Below are 19,806 nucleotides of genomic sequence, written 5' to 3'. Positions count from 1 at the left end.
AAAAGATCCTCAGTTTTGCGTAACTTGTGAGATCTTTTAACATAAAATCGCAAGGCACAAACATCAAGATAACGAATAGACTCATCGTCATCAGGAGAACAAGAATCCAATAAAGCCGGAATAACAATGTCCTGATTCAAATGAAACTTAGACACAACTTTAGGAAGGAAAGAGGGCTTGGTTCGAAGAACTGTCCTATCCTCATGAAAAACTAGCAGAGGAGGCTTGCAAGACAAAGCCGCAAGCTGTGAAACTCTGCGTACCGTAGAAGTGGCCAAAAGAAAAAACATTTTTAAAGTAAGAAATTTGAAATCCACCGTATTCAAAGGTTTAAACGGTGGATGCTGTAAAGCCCTTAACATAAAATTCAAATCCCATGGCGGAACCGGAGAAATATAAGGAGGTTGAACATGGAGAACACCTTGAATGAAAGTTTGCACATCAGGTATAACAGCAAGTTTTCTTTGAAAAAAGATTGAAAGAGCTGACACCTGACCCTTAAGAGAACTAAGACGCAAACCTGCATCCAAGCCGTCCTGGAAGAACCTGAGTAACCTGGTCAGACGAAAAGATGAGGTAGGATATCCCTTCTTTTCGCACCAACCAATATATGTCCTCCAGACTCGATGATATATTTTGGCCGAAGCCGGTTTTCGAGCACAGAGCATGGTCTGAACCACCCGCTTCGAAAAACCCTTAGTTCTTAGGATCCTGGCTTCAACAGCCACGCCGTTAAAGCCAGACGATGCAAACCCTGATGACAAAAGGGACCCTGGGTTAGCAGGTCTGGGCGTATTGGCAACCGCCACGACCGACCTCTTGCCATGAAGAGTACGTCGGTGTACCAGGCCCTGCGCGCCCAATCCGGCGCTACTAGAAGCACTGGAACACCCTCTCTCTTCACCTTTTTCAGTACTTGTGGAAGCATAGCTAGCGGAGGAAAAAGGTACACTAAGTGGTACCTCCAAGGGACGGACATAGCGTCTACCGTGACTGCCCCGGGATCTCTTGCACGGGAACAGTAGCGGGGAGCCTTGTGATTCAACCGAGATGCCATCATGTCGACATCCGGTTGACCCCATTTCACCACCAACTGTTGAAACACATCTGGATGGAGAGACCATTCCCCTGGATGCAGAGTCTGCCTGCTTAGGAAGTCTGCTTCGCAATTTTCTATTCCGGGAATGAAGGTGGCCACGAGTGCCGAAACATGAGCTTCGGCCCACAGAAATATCCTGCGAGCCTCCCTCATGGCCAAAGGACTCCTGGTGCCGCCCTGATGGTTGAGATATGCCACTGCCGTGACATTGTCCGATTGGATCTGTATTGGCTTTCCCTGCAGCAAATGTTGCGCACATCTTAGAGCGTGAAACACTGCGCGCAGTTCCAAGACATTTATTGGAAGTTTGGACTCCTTCTGAGTCCAAAGCCCCTGAAACCGAGCCTGAAGACCTACAGCGCCCCAACCCCGAAGGCTGGCGTCCGTTGTTACCAGAATCCAATTCCAAATTGAGAACAAGCATCCCCTGGTGAGATTCTGTCTGTGTAGCCACCATATCAGCGACTGACGCGTCTGCGGAGACAGGCGGAAAACCTGACTCGACAGATTGCGATGAGATCTATTCCATTGCGACAGAAGTTCCAACTGAAACGGTCATGCATGGAATGGAGCAAACTGGATCGCTTAGAATGACGATACCATCTTGCCCAGAAGCACCATTGCAAAATGAATGGAAGGTCTCCTTGCCACCAACAGGGATTTCACCATCCTCTGCAAAGCTAGAATCTTGTCCCGAGGAAAGAATACCTGTCTCAGACGGGTATGGAATAGGAGACCCAGAAACACCATCTGTTGGGATGGGATCAACTTGGATTTTTTGAAGTTGATAATCCAACCGTGTGACTCCAGGATCTGGATTACTACCTGAATATGCAACAGAACCTTCTGAGAAGAATCTGCCTTTTGTTGAAGTCGTATAATTGGATGAACGAAAGTATATTGGTTTAATATTGGTTTGCCGTGCGTATTGCGAAGCGTACGCCACGTGTTACGTGACGTGGTGCGTTCGCACGGTAAAATACGCACGCACACACTCGCATTACAACAGTTAGTTATTTATATAATTTCATATTGGTTCTGTTACACTGTAATTCAGGAGCAGATAGTATTCGGTTTATTATTAGTCTATATATATATATATATATATAGAAATATATATATATATATATATATATAAATATATATATATATATATATATATATATATATATATATATATAAATATATATATATTATATATATATATATATATATATATATATATATGTTGATTATATGTACATTGTAGTGTTATTAAAGGTTTAGGTAATAGGAAAGGTGTCATGCCTGATATCATATTGAAGCCCTAATCATCAGCAGCTGTCCGGTGCAGTCGGCGAAGAGATCGCACATTGCATACTTTAGTTATTGATATTAGAGAGTAAAACCTTTGTATGATACTGGCTATGAAAAGGAGCAGACCCCCTGGAGAGAAGACCCCCACCTTTGGATTCCTTAGATTGAATCAACCTATTACCTGTCTGGCCTGGACCCACCCAACGTCTGGACCTATAGAAACAATCTACGTCATCTCTATTGTTCACAATGAAACACTGACTGTATATATATATTAGTTGCATCTCACTGGGGCCTCAGTCAACTCTGACACAATATTCTATACAGAATATTGTCCATCGGGTCCCGTGGGTGCGCAAGCGAGCGCAAGCGATTGCATTGGTATGTACTTATCTTTTGGTATTGGCTGTGCTGTACTGTACTTTATCATGATATAATAATGTATTGAATTATTGACTATTTACATCTGTTAAAAATAAATCACTTTGTGCTTTGGACACACATTCATTTGATTGGGCAATGCTTATTTTAAAACGATAGAATTACTTTAATAATATGGGGGCTCGTGAGCTTTGGAGGTTTCGTTGCCGATGATACGCAAGACCAACGGATTTCGGTTCCTCAACAAAGGGTGGAGACGCGTCATAAACGGGTAAGAACACATTGTGTTCAAAACCTGAATTTTACTCTGTGTTGTGAAACCGAATGTCCGTTTTGCATTATCTAGGGCACGCTAACTAGAACCTAGGGACAAAAGAGAAAACTGTTTCTTTTTTCTGTCATTGTGCGTTTTAACTGTATTGCATTGCTTAGCGTATGTGTATTTCCTGCTGTGCGTACGCGAACTTCCGGTAGACTTGCCACGTGGTTAAACAATCGTTTTGATAGTTATTGTACGTGTATAGTATAATTACTTGTGAAAGCCTCTGAGGTATTATTACTGTTGTTGGGAACTTTTGATTTTCTGCGCAGAAAAGGTGTATAGTATGTGATGTTGTAACGTAGATACACTGTTTTATTGTTGAGGTGCTCAGTTGCTGTCTGACGAGGCGGATTGCCCAACTGAAGGACGGTATACAGGGCAGGTATACCGAATGCGAAAACGAAGTTTTCGCAAAAGCGCTACCAATAGATCGCAAGGTTTGCTAATAATTAGTATTGGTAGGCAGTGCGATCCGGTCGCACCGTTAGTGCGAATTGGTGAAGCAGCTAGGAGGAATTATACTGGAAAGGCAGGTTGATTGTATCGACTTTGCGCTCCCAGCGATAATAAACTCAGCAGATTTTTGTGGTTTAGCCAGGGTATCGAGGAGCTGATAGCCCTTGGGGCCCACAGTGATATTTCTGTATTAGGGACCCTCGCCAAGGGCGAGAAAAGCGAGTGAACGCGGCTAACAGGAAATACGTTCACCGAGGATTATAGATCTCTAGCGGTGAGTATAGCAACAGAGTTGAAATTATTTGGTGGAAAGAACAGAGCATTGCGGTGTGTCTGTGTTTCACATTTGGCCGGAAGGAACAGAGCATTGCGGTGTGTCTGTGTTCCGGGTAGAAAGTATATTGTGCAACATGGGTGCTAGGCATACGCTAGAGATTGCCAGTTTACTGCCTAAGGAAGGTCTTATTGAGTCAGCGAGGTTTCTCATGTGTGCAAAATATGGTGCATACGCAACTGTGTATTGTGACACGTGGGTCGAAATGACCAAAGAATGTGATAGGCCTTTCCCAACAACAGGGAGTTTTAATGCAGAGGTGCTAAATACCGTAAAAGATAAAGTACGGTTGATTAAGTCAAAGAAAGTGAGAAATGCACATAATCATTGTTTAAAATCGTGGCAAATGGAAGGTAACACGTGGCAGAGCAGCGAACGCACAGCGGAAGTGAGTGTAAGGAAAAACACGTGTTCAGCGGAAGTAAGCGTACCGGAAACAAGCATTCCGGAAGTGTGCGTTGCAAAGCGTGGCGAACTGAGCGCAAACACGCCCCCGATAAATTCGGTCGGGGCGGGAAGTACAGCCAATACCAAAAATGTAAAAACTGTAACTAGTAACTTGTATGTTGTTTTAAGTAACGTTAAAAGTAATGTTTCAGGACAAAGAAGAGGAACGGTCCCACCAGCAGGGGCAGCTGCTGAAAGTGGTGAGAGTAATGAAAAGGTTAACACAGGGGGAGACATCCATTTTACTGCAGCAGCAATTTCAGCAACTAGTTTCAGTGATTTGGTAGACTTACATCCTGTCTGCACAGCAGCAGTTCCTAATGGGAAAGCAGACAGGAATAGTGATGTTCCCTTAAAACATGTAGCAAAGCATGATCCATGCACTAGGTCTGAAACATTTTCAATTTTGTCTAATTTCCCTGATCCTAGGAAAGATTTGACCAAATGTCAGCAGTTTATTAGATATTATGGTAATGTGTATGAGCCAACTAATAAAGATTGGCGAGTATTATTGAAGGCCTGTCTTCCTCTCAATACTGATATACAAAAGTTCATTAATGATTGTATGTTGGAGGAGGATGAATCCTTAACCGAGGATGATAATCAGGACAATATTAGAAATATAATCACACAGTTGGCCATATATTTCCCAGTGATAGTGGACTGGAGTAAAATTTTTAGTATCCAGCAAAAAGATAGTGAAAATGCAACAGACTACTTTTGCAGGGCTCTGATGGAGATGGTCAAATATACTGGGGTACCAGACATAAAAGATAATGAAGATTACAGAGAGGTTGCTGTTCACGTTCTAATGGATGGACTCAGGGAAAACTTGAAAAAAAGGGTGCAAACTTCATTACCATACTGGAGAGGAAGTACTGTAAGTGTTCTCAGGGAGTCAGCTATAGAACATGATAGAAGTATGAATAAACAGAAAGAGACACTAAGTGATAGGGTAATGATTGTAAGTATCCCAGCACTAGAGGGACTGCACACACGACCACCAGCATACAACCCACATAATAAGAAACATAGAAAAATCAGGTGTTTTAAGTGTAACGAAGAAGGCCATTTCGCAAGAGATTGTAAAAAAGAAGAGAAACAACATGAGTTGAGAAAGTGTTTTAGATGCACTAAAATAGGACACCAAGCACAGGACTGTACAATGACAAGAGCGGAAGCAAAGGCACTTGGCCCATCTAAGGGGGAATCACATAGACACCCACAGAGACGGCGCACACAAGTCTCGGAGACTTCTCAACAGTTTCCTGTGCACCTCATAGCAGCCAATTCCTGGGGGAGAAATATAGCCGACTCTAGAGTTAATCTGTGGTGAGCATTAAGGTGCAAAATGTAGAAAGAAACTTATTTTTTTAAAGTAATCTTTGTTGATTTTGTTTGTTCGTTTTATGTTGTCACATGTTTGTTTTCCTAAATCACTAGCCGACGGCAAAGAATAGAAATGTTTGTTTTGTTTGCTGTTTTAAGATAACTATCTTGTTTTTCTTTTCACAGATAAAGGGGACACAAAATAAGTATAGACAAGTGTTTAAAAGGGGTGAGATAGAGAAATAGAAGAATTACTCTTGAAAGACTAATTAACAATAGACAATTGGAACCCTCTTTTGTTTTAGGCTGCAGTGACTCATGATAATTTGTTTGGCTGAGAATCATTATCCAACAATGAAGTATGTACATACTTTGCTCCAAAATATCGTTTTATGTATCACAGAGAAAATATGAGTCACTAAGAGTACATTTTTCACATTTCTCTATTATAAGTTAGAAAAGTCCGTTGAAAAGGTATGTAGTCAATGAGATACCGAGTTCTTAATGAACAAATGACGGACGACACTGGATTGCACTGTTAAGAACCCCTAGTCAAGTATGGGGAGGGGTCATAGTTAGCAAATAGCTAAGGGGAACAGTGGAATGAATACAGCCATTTCCCCATAGAGTCAGAGTCTAATCCAGCTGTCATTTTGTTGTAAAAAAAAATCTCCCTTTCTACATGTATGTTTGTATTCAAACCTTTGTATTCCCATCATTCATTGCTTTCCTATTTCTCATTCTTTACACAAACGCTAGTCTCTCTCCCTCCCTCTCTCTCTCTCCCTCTCTCTCTACTTCTCTCTCTCTCGCCCCCCCTCTCTCTCTCTCTCTCTCTTCCCCTCTCTCTCTCTCTCTTCCCCTCTCTCTCTCTCTACTCCTCTCTCTCTCTCTCTCTCTGCTCTGGTAGAGATAAAATTAGACAGTCTCAACAATGGGGCTAAAACATATTTTATGTTTTTACATAAGACAAATTCAGAGATACACACACTAGATTGATATGAGTTACAGAAACAGTAAGGGGTTTTGTTTTCATGTGTATAGAAACTGCTGATTTTAAGCAGAAAGGTTCTGTTGTGGAAATACGATTCATGTGTTATAGATTGCATATCTGTTTTGTTTTTTGTTTTTTGTTTTGTTGTTTTGGTTCGTGCCTCCTGTACAAAAATGTGCCTTTTTATGGATGCACAAAGGGTGGAGACAGGAGATTGCTAGAGGATAGGCATACAGATATGCATCTCTGTGTGGAACATTGGAGTAGGATTTTTACCACAAGATACGACATAATGTGAAACCCTAGAAAATGTAGAATTTTCATGTTTTATAATTTTCACTGTTAGACAGGCATGTACTGGATACTGTTATATTTGAAGAAAGTGTTATAGAAAGAGACCTCTTTGCCTTTCCCACTTAGTCAAGTAGCTGAAGATGAGGTACTGAGAATGACATGTGAGTTGGCAGAGGGAAAATCGATTGATATACATTGGTCTTTAGCATTTCTCTAGTCTAGAGGGCGATGTTGAGGTGACTGAGAAATCGTTTTATAGCAATACCAGCACATGATTAGGACACTACATAGAGGACTTTATACAGTGACACAGTTACCAACTGAAGTAGCTGCTAGTAAGGTCCACACTTACACGCACAACCATACAGGGCTGTCACACCAGGGAGAACATAGCTGTCAAATAGACAGCAGGGTTTTATGTGACAGCTAACAAATCTATGTTTTGTTTGTTTCTCGTTGTATTGTTTTAGTTTTAAAAAGATGAACACACACACACATGCACGCATACACATATTGGTTAATATAGGAAGATTTGTGTTACCTGAGGGATAAACTGTCTGGAAGGTGAAGAGATGTGGTGAGGAGTCTGGTGGACTCTGGAGAGATGGACAAGGTAGACCAATAGAGCCATCCCATATCCCTCCTGCTGATGGGTTTTCCCCCAGGTAAAACAAATACACGTCATCCAATTAACACCATGCAGGATCCTCAAGTATACACAGGTGTACCAATGAAAAATGTCTGGGTAGAGGTGTATTGAAATGTGTCTAATGTATTACTGTATCATACTCAAAGCTTTTGTTATTCAATGTGATAGTCCTAGAGTTATAATAGATGATAGGGGTATTCATGTTATTGATAATAGATGTATAATGTATGAGTAGTGGTAACAAATCACATACTTTCAGTTAGCCATAAACCAGTGTGAACATAAAGTAGTGGTACTCGGTAGAATGAATTGAATAGAATAAGAGTTGGAACTTGATTGAAGTGCCACTAGTCCTTTCCCGCTGCCAAGAGATCACCCCTGGGCAGACTCCTAACCTGTCAGTTTTTGAAATGTTCTTGACCCCTCGTGAGATGAGATTGTAACTGGGAGGCTAGGTTAGACCTTGAGAGAAGGTAAATAGTGAGACAGCAACCGAGAACGTCCAAAACACTGTTTCCTGAAAGATCACACTAACTGTCAGGATGTTGGATCAGGAGTAAGTTGTGGAGCAGTAATTTCTTAAGCTTAGGTTATTTGCCAGACAGGTACCAGGTGTAGGCTACCAGCCTCACGGCTTCAAGGGTAGCAGAGACACACTGGTGCCCATACCACCCACTGCAGAGGGGCCAACACTCAGAGAAGGGTCCAAGGGCACTCATGAGTCTGTACTGAAAGGCCTCGAATGCAGTTAGTAGCACCTGAGCCAAAGGCTAAGACTGTTGTCCACCATGAAGTTGTAGTTTATCCTCTTTTGTGTTCTCCCATTTCACTCTCTTCTCAGGACGGTTAATTCTTTTGATTATTAGCAGGTGACAGAGACTGGTTCAGGTAGTGATAAGGAGGTGTTGGGGAGGAAGAAGTTAGTAGCATAATCAGTCCGGCCAATTACTCTATTCAATTCAGGGGTAAAGGAAAATTTGGAAACCTTGGAGCTTGGAGAAAGTGCGAGGGGCTATTGTCTGAGTAGCATTACGTCCGTAAGTACGGCGACCCCATGGTTAGAAAAGAGACACACCCAGCGATGCCAGTCCAGTAATATTCGGACTTGAGCAGGCATCCTTGAGAATGATTATCATTCTTGGGAGGGTAAGGTTTTAGACCAAACAAAGTGCTGGGCGTGCTCACACGTGCCTCAGTGATTATGTCAAGTAGGATTAGTTCTCTTTCCACTAAATATTCTTGAGGTACCCGAACTATAGGCGGGAGGTCACTAAAGGGAAAAAGTAGGACACCTAGGTCCCTTAGTCTGAAGTCTCCCAATGCTTTGCAAGCCAATCACTGTTAAATCTGAGTATTGAGAGACTGGGAAGAACGAACAGACAATAGCCCGCCCACAAGTGTTGATGAAAAGAACTGGTGACTTTATTAGATGTGTGTATATTAATGCAAGCTGAAGGAGATTGCATATGACATTATTGATAGACATAGGATGATGCTATTGATGAACATGAAGTGTTTAAATGTAGTCTGAGCTTGAAGACATGCGTTGGACAGAAGAACCTGTTAAACTTGAAGAACTGTAGTAGAGAATTCTGTATAGCTGATACACGTTCTACTGTACCATGTACCTTTCCAAATAATGTATTAAGTGTTTTATTGCACCCTTGAAGGGCATACAAAAGGTTATCTCCAAGCTCCAGAAGTGTACGGTTTATAGTAAAAGAAGAAGTCGTTTAGAGGATTAAGACTCTCTCTTATGATAACTTGTTTAGATCTACAAACAGTGTGGACATACACCAAAGGGGATTTGTATTACATAACAATGAAACGTGGTACTGAGATCCTGCTTATAACATCTTTAAGGTGATAGTTTATTGTACTATCAAAGGGTGGACTGTTGAAGTCGTATAATTGGATGAACGAAAGTATATTGGTTTAATATTGGTTTGCCGTGCGTATTGCGAAGCGTACGCCACGTGTTACGTGACGTGGTGCGTTCGCACGGTAAAATACGCACGCACACACTCGCATTACAACAGTTAGTTATTTATATAATTTCATATTGGTTCTGTTACACTGTAATTCAGGAGCAGATAGTATTCGGTTTATTATTAGTCTATATATATATATATATATATATATATATATATATATATATATATATATATATATATATATATATATATATATATATATATATATATGTTGATTATATGTACATTGTAGTGTTATTAAAGGTTTAGGTAATAGGAAAGGTGTCATGCCTGATATCATATTGAAGCCCTAATCATCAGCAGCTGTCCGGTGCAGTCGGCGAAGAGATCGCACATTGCATACTTTAGTTATTGATATTAGAGAGTAAAACCTTTGTATGATACTGGCTATGAAAAGGAGCAGACCCCCTGGAGAGAAGACCCCCACCTTTGGATTCCTTAGATTGAATCAACCTATTACCTGTCTGGCCTGGACCCACCCAACGTCTGGACCTATAGAAACAATCTACGTCATCTCTATTGTTCACAATGAAACACTGACTGTATATATATATTAGTTGCATCTCACTGGGGCCTCAGTCAACTCTGACACAATATTCTATACAGAATATTGTCCATCGGGTCCCGTGGGTGCGCAAGCGAGCGCAAGCGATTGCATTGGTATGTACTTATCTTTTGGTATTGGCTGTGCTGTACTGTACTTTATCATGATATAATAATGTATTGAATTATTGACTATTTACATCTGTTAAAAATAAATCACTTTGTGCTTTGGACACACATTCATTTGATTGGGCAATGCTTATTTTAAAACGATAGAATTACTTTAATACTTTATAAGCAGATCGCCCAGGTAAGGGATGATTGTAATCCCTTTGGCCCTTAGCAGAGCAGCCATAACCGCCATGATCTTGGTAAAGATACGTAGAGCTGTGGCGAGACCGAACGGGAAAGCCTTGAAGCTGGGCACTCTGATCTGAGTGCTCAAAGCCTTTAGATTGAGAATCGGTCTGAAGGAGCCGTCTGGTTTTGTCACAAGAAAAAGATTGGAATAAAATCTTAATCCTCTTTGAGAATGAGGAACCGAAATAATCACTCCGGAGGACAGAAGGGATTGAATCGCCTCTGTTAAAGCCAATCGCTTTCTCGGACATGACGGAAGCCCTGTGGTGAAGAACCGTCTGGGGGGGAAGACCGAGCAGATCGATCCTGTAACCCTGGTTCACCACTCCCGAATCCAGACATCGGTAGTGGACTGAAACCACCGATCCCTGAACCGCAGAAGACGGGCCCCCACCACTGACGGCAGTGGAGGAGCAAAAACCCCGTCATGCAGGCTGTTTGTCTGCCGGCTTTGCAGCTAGACGTCGCGCAGACCAGGCCTGACGTCCCCGCTGCAAACCACCTCTAGGAGTGGATGGCTGACCTATAGAGGATTGTCCTGAGGAATAATGTCCTCAAGACCTACATGCGGAACGAAAGGCCCGAAATCTGAACATCTTCTGCTTTGGAACACTGACCGAGAGGAAAGTGCTCCTACCTCCTGTTGCCTGACTAATAAAGGAATCAAGCTGAGGTTCAAACACAACACCTCCAGAAAAAGGAATGGACTGAAGAGCCTTTTTGGACTCTACATCAGCCTCCCAGGATTTTAGCCAAAGAGTCCGACGCGCTGCAGCTGCCAAGGCAGAAATGCGCACTCCAATCATCCCCGCTTCCATAGCAGCTTCTCCTAAATAATCTGTCGCTCTCTGAATCTGCTCCACTAATGGAAGCAGTTCAGAGGATGGCCTGCCTGCCAACAAACCTTCAGACAATTGTTCCAACCAGCGATCAACAGCTGCCACAAAAATTGACTTAAGGGTCTCGACCTTCCGATCTGTACCATCCTTAAGAGTGGCCTGGTTAGGAAGAGGAATAGTAGTTACCTTTACCAACCTTGCCACAGCTGCGTCCACCTGAGGAAGCGTCTCCCTCTTAGCGAGAACTTCAGGGGGAAATGGATAACACGACTGCAGTCGCTAAGTCACCTGAAACTTCCTGTCTGGGGAAGTCCAAAATTTCAACAGCAAATCTTCCAAATGGGAAGAGGCCGGAAAAACAATTTCCCTCTTCTTGCGTCTTTCAAAAAGAGGATCCAGAAGGCTCAGGGACTTGTTCCTCAGGAATATCAAGTACCTGATGCACAGCCTGAATTAACTCCTTAACACTCTGACGATCAGGTTGAACCTCCTCCACCAGAGAAGCAGCATCTATATCAGAGCCCTAGGAACCACAATCAGAATCATGTCCCAGAAAGGATGCAGCCACCCGCTTCCGCTTACCTGAGGAAGACGGTGCGGTCGACTGCATCATCCTCTCCAAGGAGGAAGAGACTGTCACCGAACCCTGTACGGAGGATGCAAGATCCTGGTACCTAGGCTGGTTCTACAGACTGCTCTGGAGCAGCCACAGGCAAAACCTGAACTAAGGAAGCTGAATCAGAAGATTGAGCAGACAAGGAGGACCTACATGGCACCTGCGCTCCCCCCCCCCCAGCCGCCCGTACTGTGCGCTACACAGTCCTCCCCCATCGCTGCCTCACACTCTCACCGCTGCTGCGGGAGAGCCAAAGGAAATTACCAGCAGCGGGGAGTCCTGACTGACATACAACTACGTGGCTCAGCGAGCCGTGGGCTGTCAGACCCCGGAGACAACAGTCTCCGATACAAATACAAGTAAATAAAACATGAAAAAAAGAAAAGAAAAAAAAAAAAGTAAAAACGGCTACTAAGCATGGTGGCTAAGGTGTGTATGGCGAGGCTGTGGTTGGCCCCGACGAGTCCCACAGTTAAAAATTGGAAGGCACTGGTTAATACCACCATAAGGCATGAGAGATTTGTCTATACTAGCAGACAGGCTCTGAAGAAATTTGAGAGTATATGGTACAGATGGTTAGAGTCTCCATTCTATCCTGTGTCATCTAGTTCAGATGCTCCGAGTACTTAAGTGTATGGCTCCCGCAGTTCTTATAATAAATATCTGAGTCCATATGGTGAACCCTGCATGAGTAACATACCTATGTATTAGCATTTACGATGTATGATCCTAATGAGTATAGCACATATACTGTTATTATGCTTTACTGAAGTCTTGTAAATTGCGTCATTTAATTCTGATGTGTATGCGATTGTTTTTCTTTTCTTTGTTGTTTATTATGTTTGTACCTTGAAAAATTCCAATAAAAATACTGGATTTAAAAAAAAATGGCTACTAAGCAGCCCCGTGCACAGCCCGCTCGCCAGGCACTTAAACTCGACTGGCCTCTAGCAGGAGGTGGGGAATAGAGGCGGTGGAGCCAGAGCATTTGTTTTAACTAAAAGTTAAAGTGCCAGCGTGCGCCTGTCCTACTCTATAGGTCCAAGGTCCCGGTGTCCCCCAAGGGATGTTAGAGAAATGTCATCATCTCCGATAGCTACAATAAGGTGTTAATACCAATTGTAAAATAAGTGCAACTGGCCATTTGTTTAGCCTTGCAAGGAACCTCTGGCCATCTGCCTGACCTCAGCAGAACTTGTGCATGGCAGCAAACAAAAAAAAATAAAAAATGAAATATATACTTGGGTGAAAGTTCAACATGTTTCTCCCAGCATTAAATTTGTATTTATTAAGTTATTCTACACTTACCTGTTTACTTAAAGGTTTTAATCTCTCTTCTGGGGACTTTGTGCTAAAAGTAATCAGGTCCTGAAAAGACAAAATGTACGACGTTCTAGTTAAATGATTAAAAACAGTAGCATGACAGGTTGTCCAGTTTAAAATGTTTCTCTGAAATATGAGCATTAAAAACACCTACTTTTTTAATTGAACATAATCTGATAAAAGACTAGATCTTAAAAATCTCTCTCATATCTATATCTCACAGAAGACTTCACCTCTTACATTACAAATACTATTACATCACTGACTTCAAAAAACATCCCCTGTAGAACTTATCACACTATCAATCACAGAAATGACATATACAAGACAATAAAATGTTTAAAATGTATATTAAAAACAAAAACATATTTATAGTGTGCCTACTAGTAAAAGGCCCATATTTTTTTGCTGGATGTGTTTGCTCCATGTAAAAGCAAGAGTATTGTTTATATGTACAAAATAAAGAAATTGAAGAAAATATACTTCTCTACAGTTGGTATTAAAAACAGATTTAGTTCTCTCTGCCAATCAATTATATAGGTTTGCTTTTCTAGCACATGGGTAATTACTTGCCTGCAATGCTGAAATCTACCCTAAACCCTAGCAGCCAGATATTTGCTTTCAGTGTCTAAACCGTAATAAACAGATACAAATCAGCATCTAATGTTTGTATAGAATACTATTAAAAGTTATTTACTAAGTGCAAGGTATTGGTATAGTAGTAGCTATACTATTCTTTAGAAAAAAAAATTGTTCCTTTTATCAAAATGGTCACTGATGTAAGCATTTAAGTAATCTTTTATTTATATGGCGCCACAAAAAGTCTGCAGCGCCGTACTGGGGGTGTTTATTTTTAAATGTTGTGTGATGTCATGTTTTATCATGTGATTTTATTATGTCCTCAAGAAATAAGGGGAGAAATTAGGGAGCTGAAAAATTGAGGGGAGAAACAATGATCATGAAATCCCCACAACCTATATAGAAAAAGTAATAGGCATTCCCAGGTGCACAGTTAATTTCTCCAACAATGACTGGTTTACAGAAACAGAAAAGCTAAAACATTGAAATATGCAAATGGCATACAATTTTGCTTCTGTCAGGCTTCCCTCATCCAGACTAACTCAAATTGAGCCACAATACTATATTAAAAGAACAGACTTCTGTACTCATTCACAGTTCGGCTTTAGTAGTGACATCATTGGATTTATTGCATTACCTGGGTTTCTGAAAGGAAATAAAGTTGAGATCTGGTCAGCCACTTGTGACTTTCTGTAGGTAGAGTTTCTGGTACATCTCTCGGCACAAACACAGCCCATTCTACAATGCTCTGGCAGACATCCTCATGGATATAAAGTGGCATAGGATCAGCAGGGTTGAATATAAACACTGAAACAATTATTTTCCAGAGTTAATAACCAATTCCACATTTCAACCACCAATAAAAAAAATAAATATATTTACATTGCATCATGAAGTGTAGTAAGATGTAATACAGGCGAGTCTTATGCCGAGATCTGGTATAAAAACTAGAAAGGAAAAAAGTAGATAGTAACTGTGATGATGATGTACTCTGCGTTGTGTGCGGCATTATCACCAAACAGTGGGATTGGTCTACTGCTACACAGAAAAGTGAGGAACGATCTCCAAATTAGGAAGTTAGGTTCCACATTTTCATGCTTTTCCAGCTCCAGCACCAACAGCCCTGGTTGAATGAGCTTTCAAGCCCATCAGCACTGGCCTAGCCAACTGAACGTAAGCCAGCCAAATAGTGGAAGTGATCAAACGAGCAAGAGACTGCATAGAGGCCAGACAACCATATCGAACAAAACAAGGCGATAGTCTTACAAAGCGAAGTAGTTCGGTCCACACTGAAGCTTCTGGATGTTGTCTGGGCCCTCAGATGTTAAGATACATCAGAAGACAAACCAGGACATTGTAATTTCAAAGTTTTCTACTAGGACTAAGTGAAAACACAGACCACTTTTGGTACAAATGAGGGATTAGTGCAAAGCACTGCTCACTCCTAATGACACACCAAAAGGAGGTGGCGTTACAGTGCCCCCAACTCGGACACTCTACAAGAAGAAGAGATCACGAGTAAAAACACTACAGTCCAGATGACAATGGAGATCCACAGATTCCAACGGCTCAAAAGACTCTAATAAGAGCCTGGAGCACCAAATTAAGGTCTCATGGCTCAACAGGGTGCACAAAGGTGGTATGAGCATGTAGAAGCCCCTATAGGAAAGTCTCACACCATTATAGCTGCCAACTTGTGCTGGAAAACGATAGAGCGCTCAAAAACTAGTAGCTTCAAGGAAGAGAGACAGACCTTTTTTTGAGACCCTCCTGTAGAAAGGATAGAAAGATTAAATAGCGAAGGGTGAAAACAGAGACTCACGCACCATAGTGTGTATATATATATATATATATATATATATATATATATATATATATATATATATATATATATATATATATATATATATATATATATATATGCCTTCCACACCCTGTAGTAACTTGCATAACAGGAATGTTTTCTAGCCTTTATCATGGCCTGTACAACTTTGTGAGATAAACCTCTGGCCTGAAGAATCAGGGTATCAGTAGCCACACCGTCAAAATCAGACAACCAAAACAGTGGCAACGAAGAGGGCCTTGGATGAGAAGAGGTAATCGAAAGGGTGGGCCTATGGCCATCCAGAGGATGTCCGAGTACCACAGCCTGCGCGGCCAATCTGTAGCCAACATAATGGCGGCCACTCCTCTTTTTAGTTTCTTGAACACTTGTTGGAGCATGGGAATCGGAGGAGACAAATACACCAACTGAAATCACCACAGAATAGTCATAGCATTTGTGTACCTCGTGGCGGGATCACTGGACTTCGCGCAGAAAAGGAATTATGATTCAGAAGAGACACAATGAGATCTATCTCCAGCTGACCCAAGCGATGAACCAGAAGAGCAAAAACCATTTTAACGGATGGGCACTGTTGTGGCTGAGATAATGGGCCTCCCACATCTCCACCCCCTGGATGAAAATTATGGGAACTGGGCCAAAGTCCCAGGGGACACACTATGGACTTATTTCACCTGGATCTTAAATAAGCCAGGTGAGTTGGATCGTTTTTATTCTCCACAGGGATTACAAAATGGTATCCTGGACACTTGCGGGCAAGAAATTTAGTCCATTTTAAAAGGCCTGCAGGAGAGACTTCAGGCATGTTTGTGGATTTAGTTGATTTTTGTATTAGAGTCCTGTCGCTTATGAGCTTCAATGTGGTTCCTGATCCAGTTCATGCTTCTGATGCCCATCATTGCTGCTACATCATGCTGCCAGGAACGTACGCTCCACTGGAAGTTGCTTGTAGATCTGTTCACCTGGTGAGCCTTCTGGAGCAGGGAGACTGTTTCAGGTCCTACCAATTGGATAGAGAGCTTTGGCCAGGAGGCCAGGATCAACAAGTCGAGGGAAACGTAGCCAAATTATAATGTCCTGGCCAACTTGGATTGGTAAAGAACGATCCGGGATTATTGAGCACTGGGGTGCCAATGAGCAACGGTTGAAGGTTGGTGAGTGCTTAGGTGTTTAAATTATTGTTTACTATCGTGACAAAAATAGAAATTTTATACTTAAAATCCGTTTTTCCTATTGGTGGACGCCGGCGACATTAGGGTATAGTGGTAGTGCGGTAGGCATATGGAACTTTAAGAAAGCTGTTAGATAGCCCTAGCTCCTTACATTCCTGCTAGGATCCAGTTTATGTTTAACCAAGCCCCACAGTAAAGAAGATAATACAGGAAAAAAAAAGAAGAAAAAAAAAAAAGAGAAAAGTTAAAACATTAACTTCTTTTGAAAAAAAAAAAGGCATGTGAAAACAAAGAGCCCAGAGCATTAAGGGTGGGCACCCGGAGTCCCACAATAGACTAGAAGAAACGGATTTTACGCAAGTATAAAATTACTTTTTCAAAAATCCTATTGGGGGACACTGGGGACATAAAAAGCTGCAGTTACGGGTGGGAACGCTAAGAAGAAACAGCGCAAAGCACCTTTCTCCCAAAACTTGCATCCCCAAATGCAAACACACTGAACCTGTAAAACAAAGTATACATGTGAACAGAAGACCAGATGGCTGCCCGACATTTGCTGTCGAGGCACCATGCCGTGCCTGCAATCTGTAAAACTTTACAAAAGTATGAACAGATGTCCAAGTGGCCGCATTGCACAGTTGTTCAGTTAAAGCACCATGGTGAGCCGCCCAAGACGCACCAACAGCCCTAGTCGAGTGAACCCTTAGTGCATGAGGAACTGGCCGAGATGCTTGGACATAAGCCAGACTAATAGTGGAAGTGATCCACCGAGCAATAGTTGTTTTGACGCTGGCCAGCCACGCTTCTTTACGTTGTATAAGACAAACAGATCTTTCATTTTGCGAACTGAGGCTGTGCGGTCAACATAGCACCGGAGAGCCCTAACCACGTCCAGCAAGTGTAAATCGTAATCGACAGTCAGAAGAAGACGACAATTCCGGCCGAAATGCCGGGACCACAAACTCCTGGTTGAGTTGGAACCTAGACACTACCTTAGGGATAAAGGAGGGTTTAGTACCTAACCCCACTCTATCCTCATGAAATACCAAAAATGGAGAGTTACAACAGAGCGCTGCCAGCTCTGACACTCTCCTAGCCGAGGATATAGCTAGAAGAAATGCAGTCTTCCAAGTAAGATGGTGCAATTCTGCGGTATGAAGGGGTTCAAATGGTGGAAGGCAAAGTGCCCTCAACACTAAATTTAAATCCCAGGGTTCTATGGGATGAGAAAATGGGGGCTGAATATGAAGAACCCCTTGTAAAAAAGTCTGGACCTCACTTATAGGCGCCAGCTTTGTTGAAAATAAATTGATAGCGCTGACACATGAACTTTAAGGGAACCCAGCCTGAGTCCCTTATCCACGCCTGCCTGCAAGAACACCAACAGTCTAGACAGACTAAAACTGGAAGTGTGGAAATCCTTGGATTCACACCAGAGTATATAAGTCTTCCAGACCCTGTGATAAATAGCCGAAAAAGATGACTTCCTAGCCCTGATCATGGTGGCAATAACCTGTGACGAAAAACCCTTAGCCTTGAAAACTAAGGATTCAGCAACAATGCCGTCAAAGCCAGACGATCTAAATCGTGGTGGAGAAGAGGGCCCTGAACGAGCAGGTCTGGGCGCATGGGCAGACGAAACGGCTGATCTGCTGACATTCCTAGGATGTCTGAGAACCATGCCCTGCGTGGCCAATGTGGAGCTACTAAAACCACGGGAACGCAATCTCTTTTCAGCTTCTTCAGAACCCTTGACAGAATCGGAAACGGTAGAAACAGATACACCAGACTGAAGTGCACCGGAATCGCCATGGCGTCTGCCGCGTGTGCTAGAGAGTCCCGGGACTTTGCGCAATACCGAGGAACCTGATGATTCAGCCTGGAACCCATGAGGTCTATTTCTGGTAGACCCCATCTCTGAACTAGAAGGGCGAAGACCTCCGTGCACAGAGACCACTTCGCCCGGGTGAACCTTCTGCCTGCTGAGGAAATCTGCTTCCCAGTTGTCTACTCCCAGGATATATACAGCCGAAATCTGGGGTACGTAATGTTCTGCCCAGATTAGAATCTTGGCCGCCTCCTGCATGGCTGCCCTGCTGCGAGTTCCTCCTTGATGATTCAAGTAAGCCAAGGCCGTGGCATTGTCTGACTGTATTTGAAGGTGTTTTCCTTTCAGAAACCCCTGCGCCTTTGTCAAAGTCCTGTGAACCGCCCTCAGCTCCAATACGTTTATGGGAAGAGCAGATTCCTGGGGAGACCAGAGTCCCTGAAATCTTAAGGGTCCCGTGACTCCTCCCCAGCCCGAAAGACTTGCGTCCGTGGTAACTAAGGTCCAGGGGCCCGATTGGAGGGTCTGACCTTTGCTCAGATTGCTCATGGACAACCACCACGTCAATGACAGCCGAGTTAATCGTGACAGGCGGATGATCTGCCTGTCCAAATGTTCCCGTGACCCCGACCACTTCCGAAGAATCTCCAGTTGAAGAGAGCGGGAATGGAATTGGGCAAACGGAACCGCTTCGTAAACAGACACCATGGTCCCAAGAAGCTTCATGCAGGTGAGCATGGACACCTGAGGACTGATTTTGTCCTGAGGTAGGAACACCCTTTGTGCCACTGTGTCGAACACCAACCCCAGAAAGCAAATGCGCTGAGCTGGAATGAGAGATGATTTTGGCACATTCAGAATCCACCCATGGTCCTCCAAGAATTCCATTGTGGTCTGAACCTGGTGAGCTAAGATCTCTGCAGACTTTGCCTTTAAGAGAAGGTCGTCTAGATATGGGACTATCATGACTCCCCTTCGTTTCAGGACACTCGCCATGACAGCCATAATTTTGGTGAAAACTCGAAGAGCGGAAACCAGACCGAAAGGGAGGGCCCTGATTTGAAAATGGTCGAATCCCACCGCAAACCTCACAAGACGATGATGTTGT

General features: G+C 42.7%; 1 protein-coding gene across 2 annotated transcripts in view; it reads right to left on the bottom strand.

Annotated features, from left to right (window-relative positions):
• WDR75 (WD repeat domain 75) overlaps nucleotides 1-19,806 on the bottom strand; it is a 123,333-nt gene that overhangs the window by 6,588 nt on the left and 96,939 nt on the right. For both annotated transcript variants that reach the window (XM_075180016.1, XM_075180017.1), the window contains 2 exons: nucleotides 14,493-14,662; nucleotides 13,262-13,321 (listed from right to left, as the gene is read on the bottom strand). In XM_075180016.1, the coding sequence (XP_075036117.1) occupies nucleotides 13,262-13,321; nucleotides 14,493-14,662 (230 nt within the window). The remainder of the gene's footprint in view (nucleotides 1-13,261; nucleotides 13,322-14,492; nucleotides 14,663-19,806) is intronic.

Source organism: Mixophyes fleayi, chromosome 7, assembly GCF_038048845.1.
Source record: "Mixophyes fleayi isolate aMixFle1 chromosome 7, aMixFle1.hap1, whole genome shotgun sequence".
In the NCBI taxonomy this organism is placed as follows: Eukaryota; Metazoa; Chordata; class Amphibia; order Anura; family Limnodynastidae; genus Mixophyes; species Mixophyes fleayi.
This window is presented reverse-complemented; position numbering and strand designations above follow the sequence as displayed.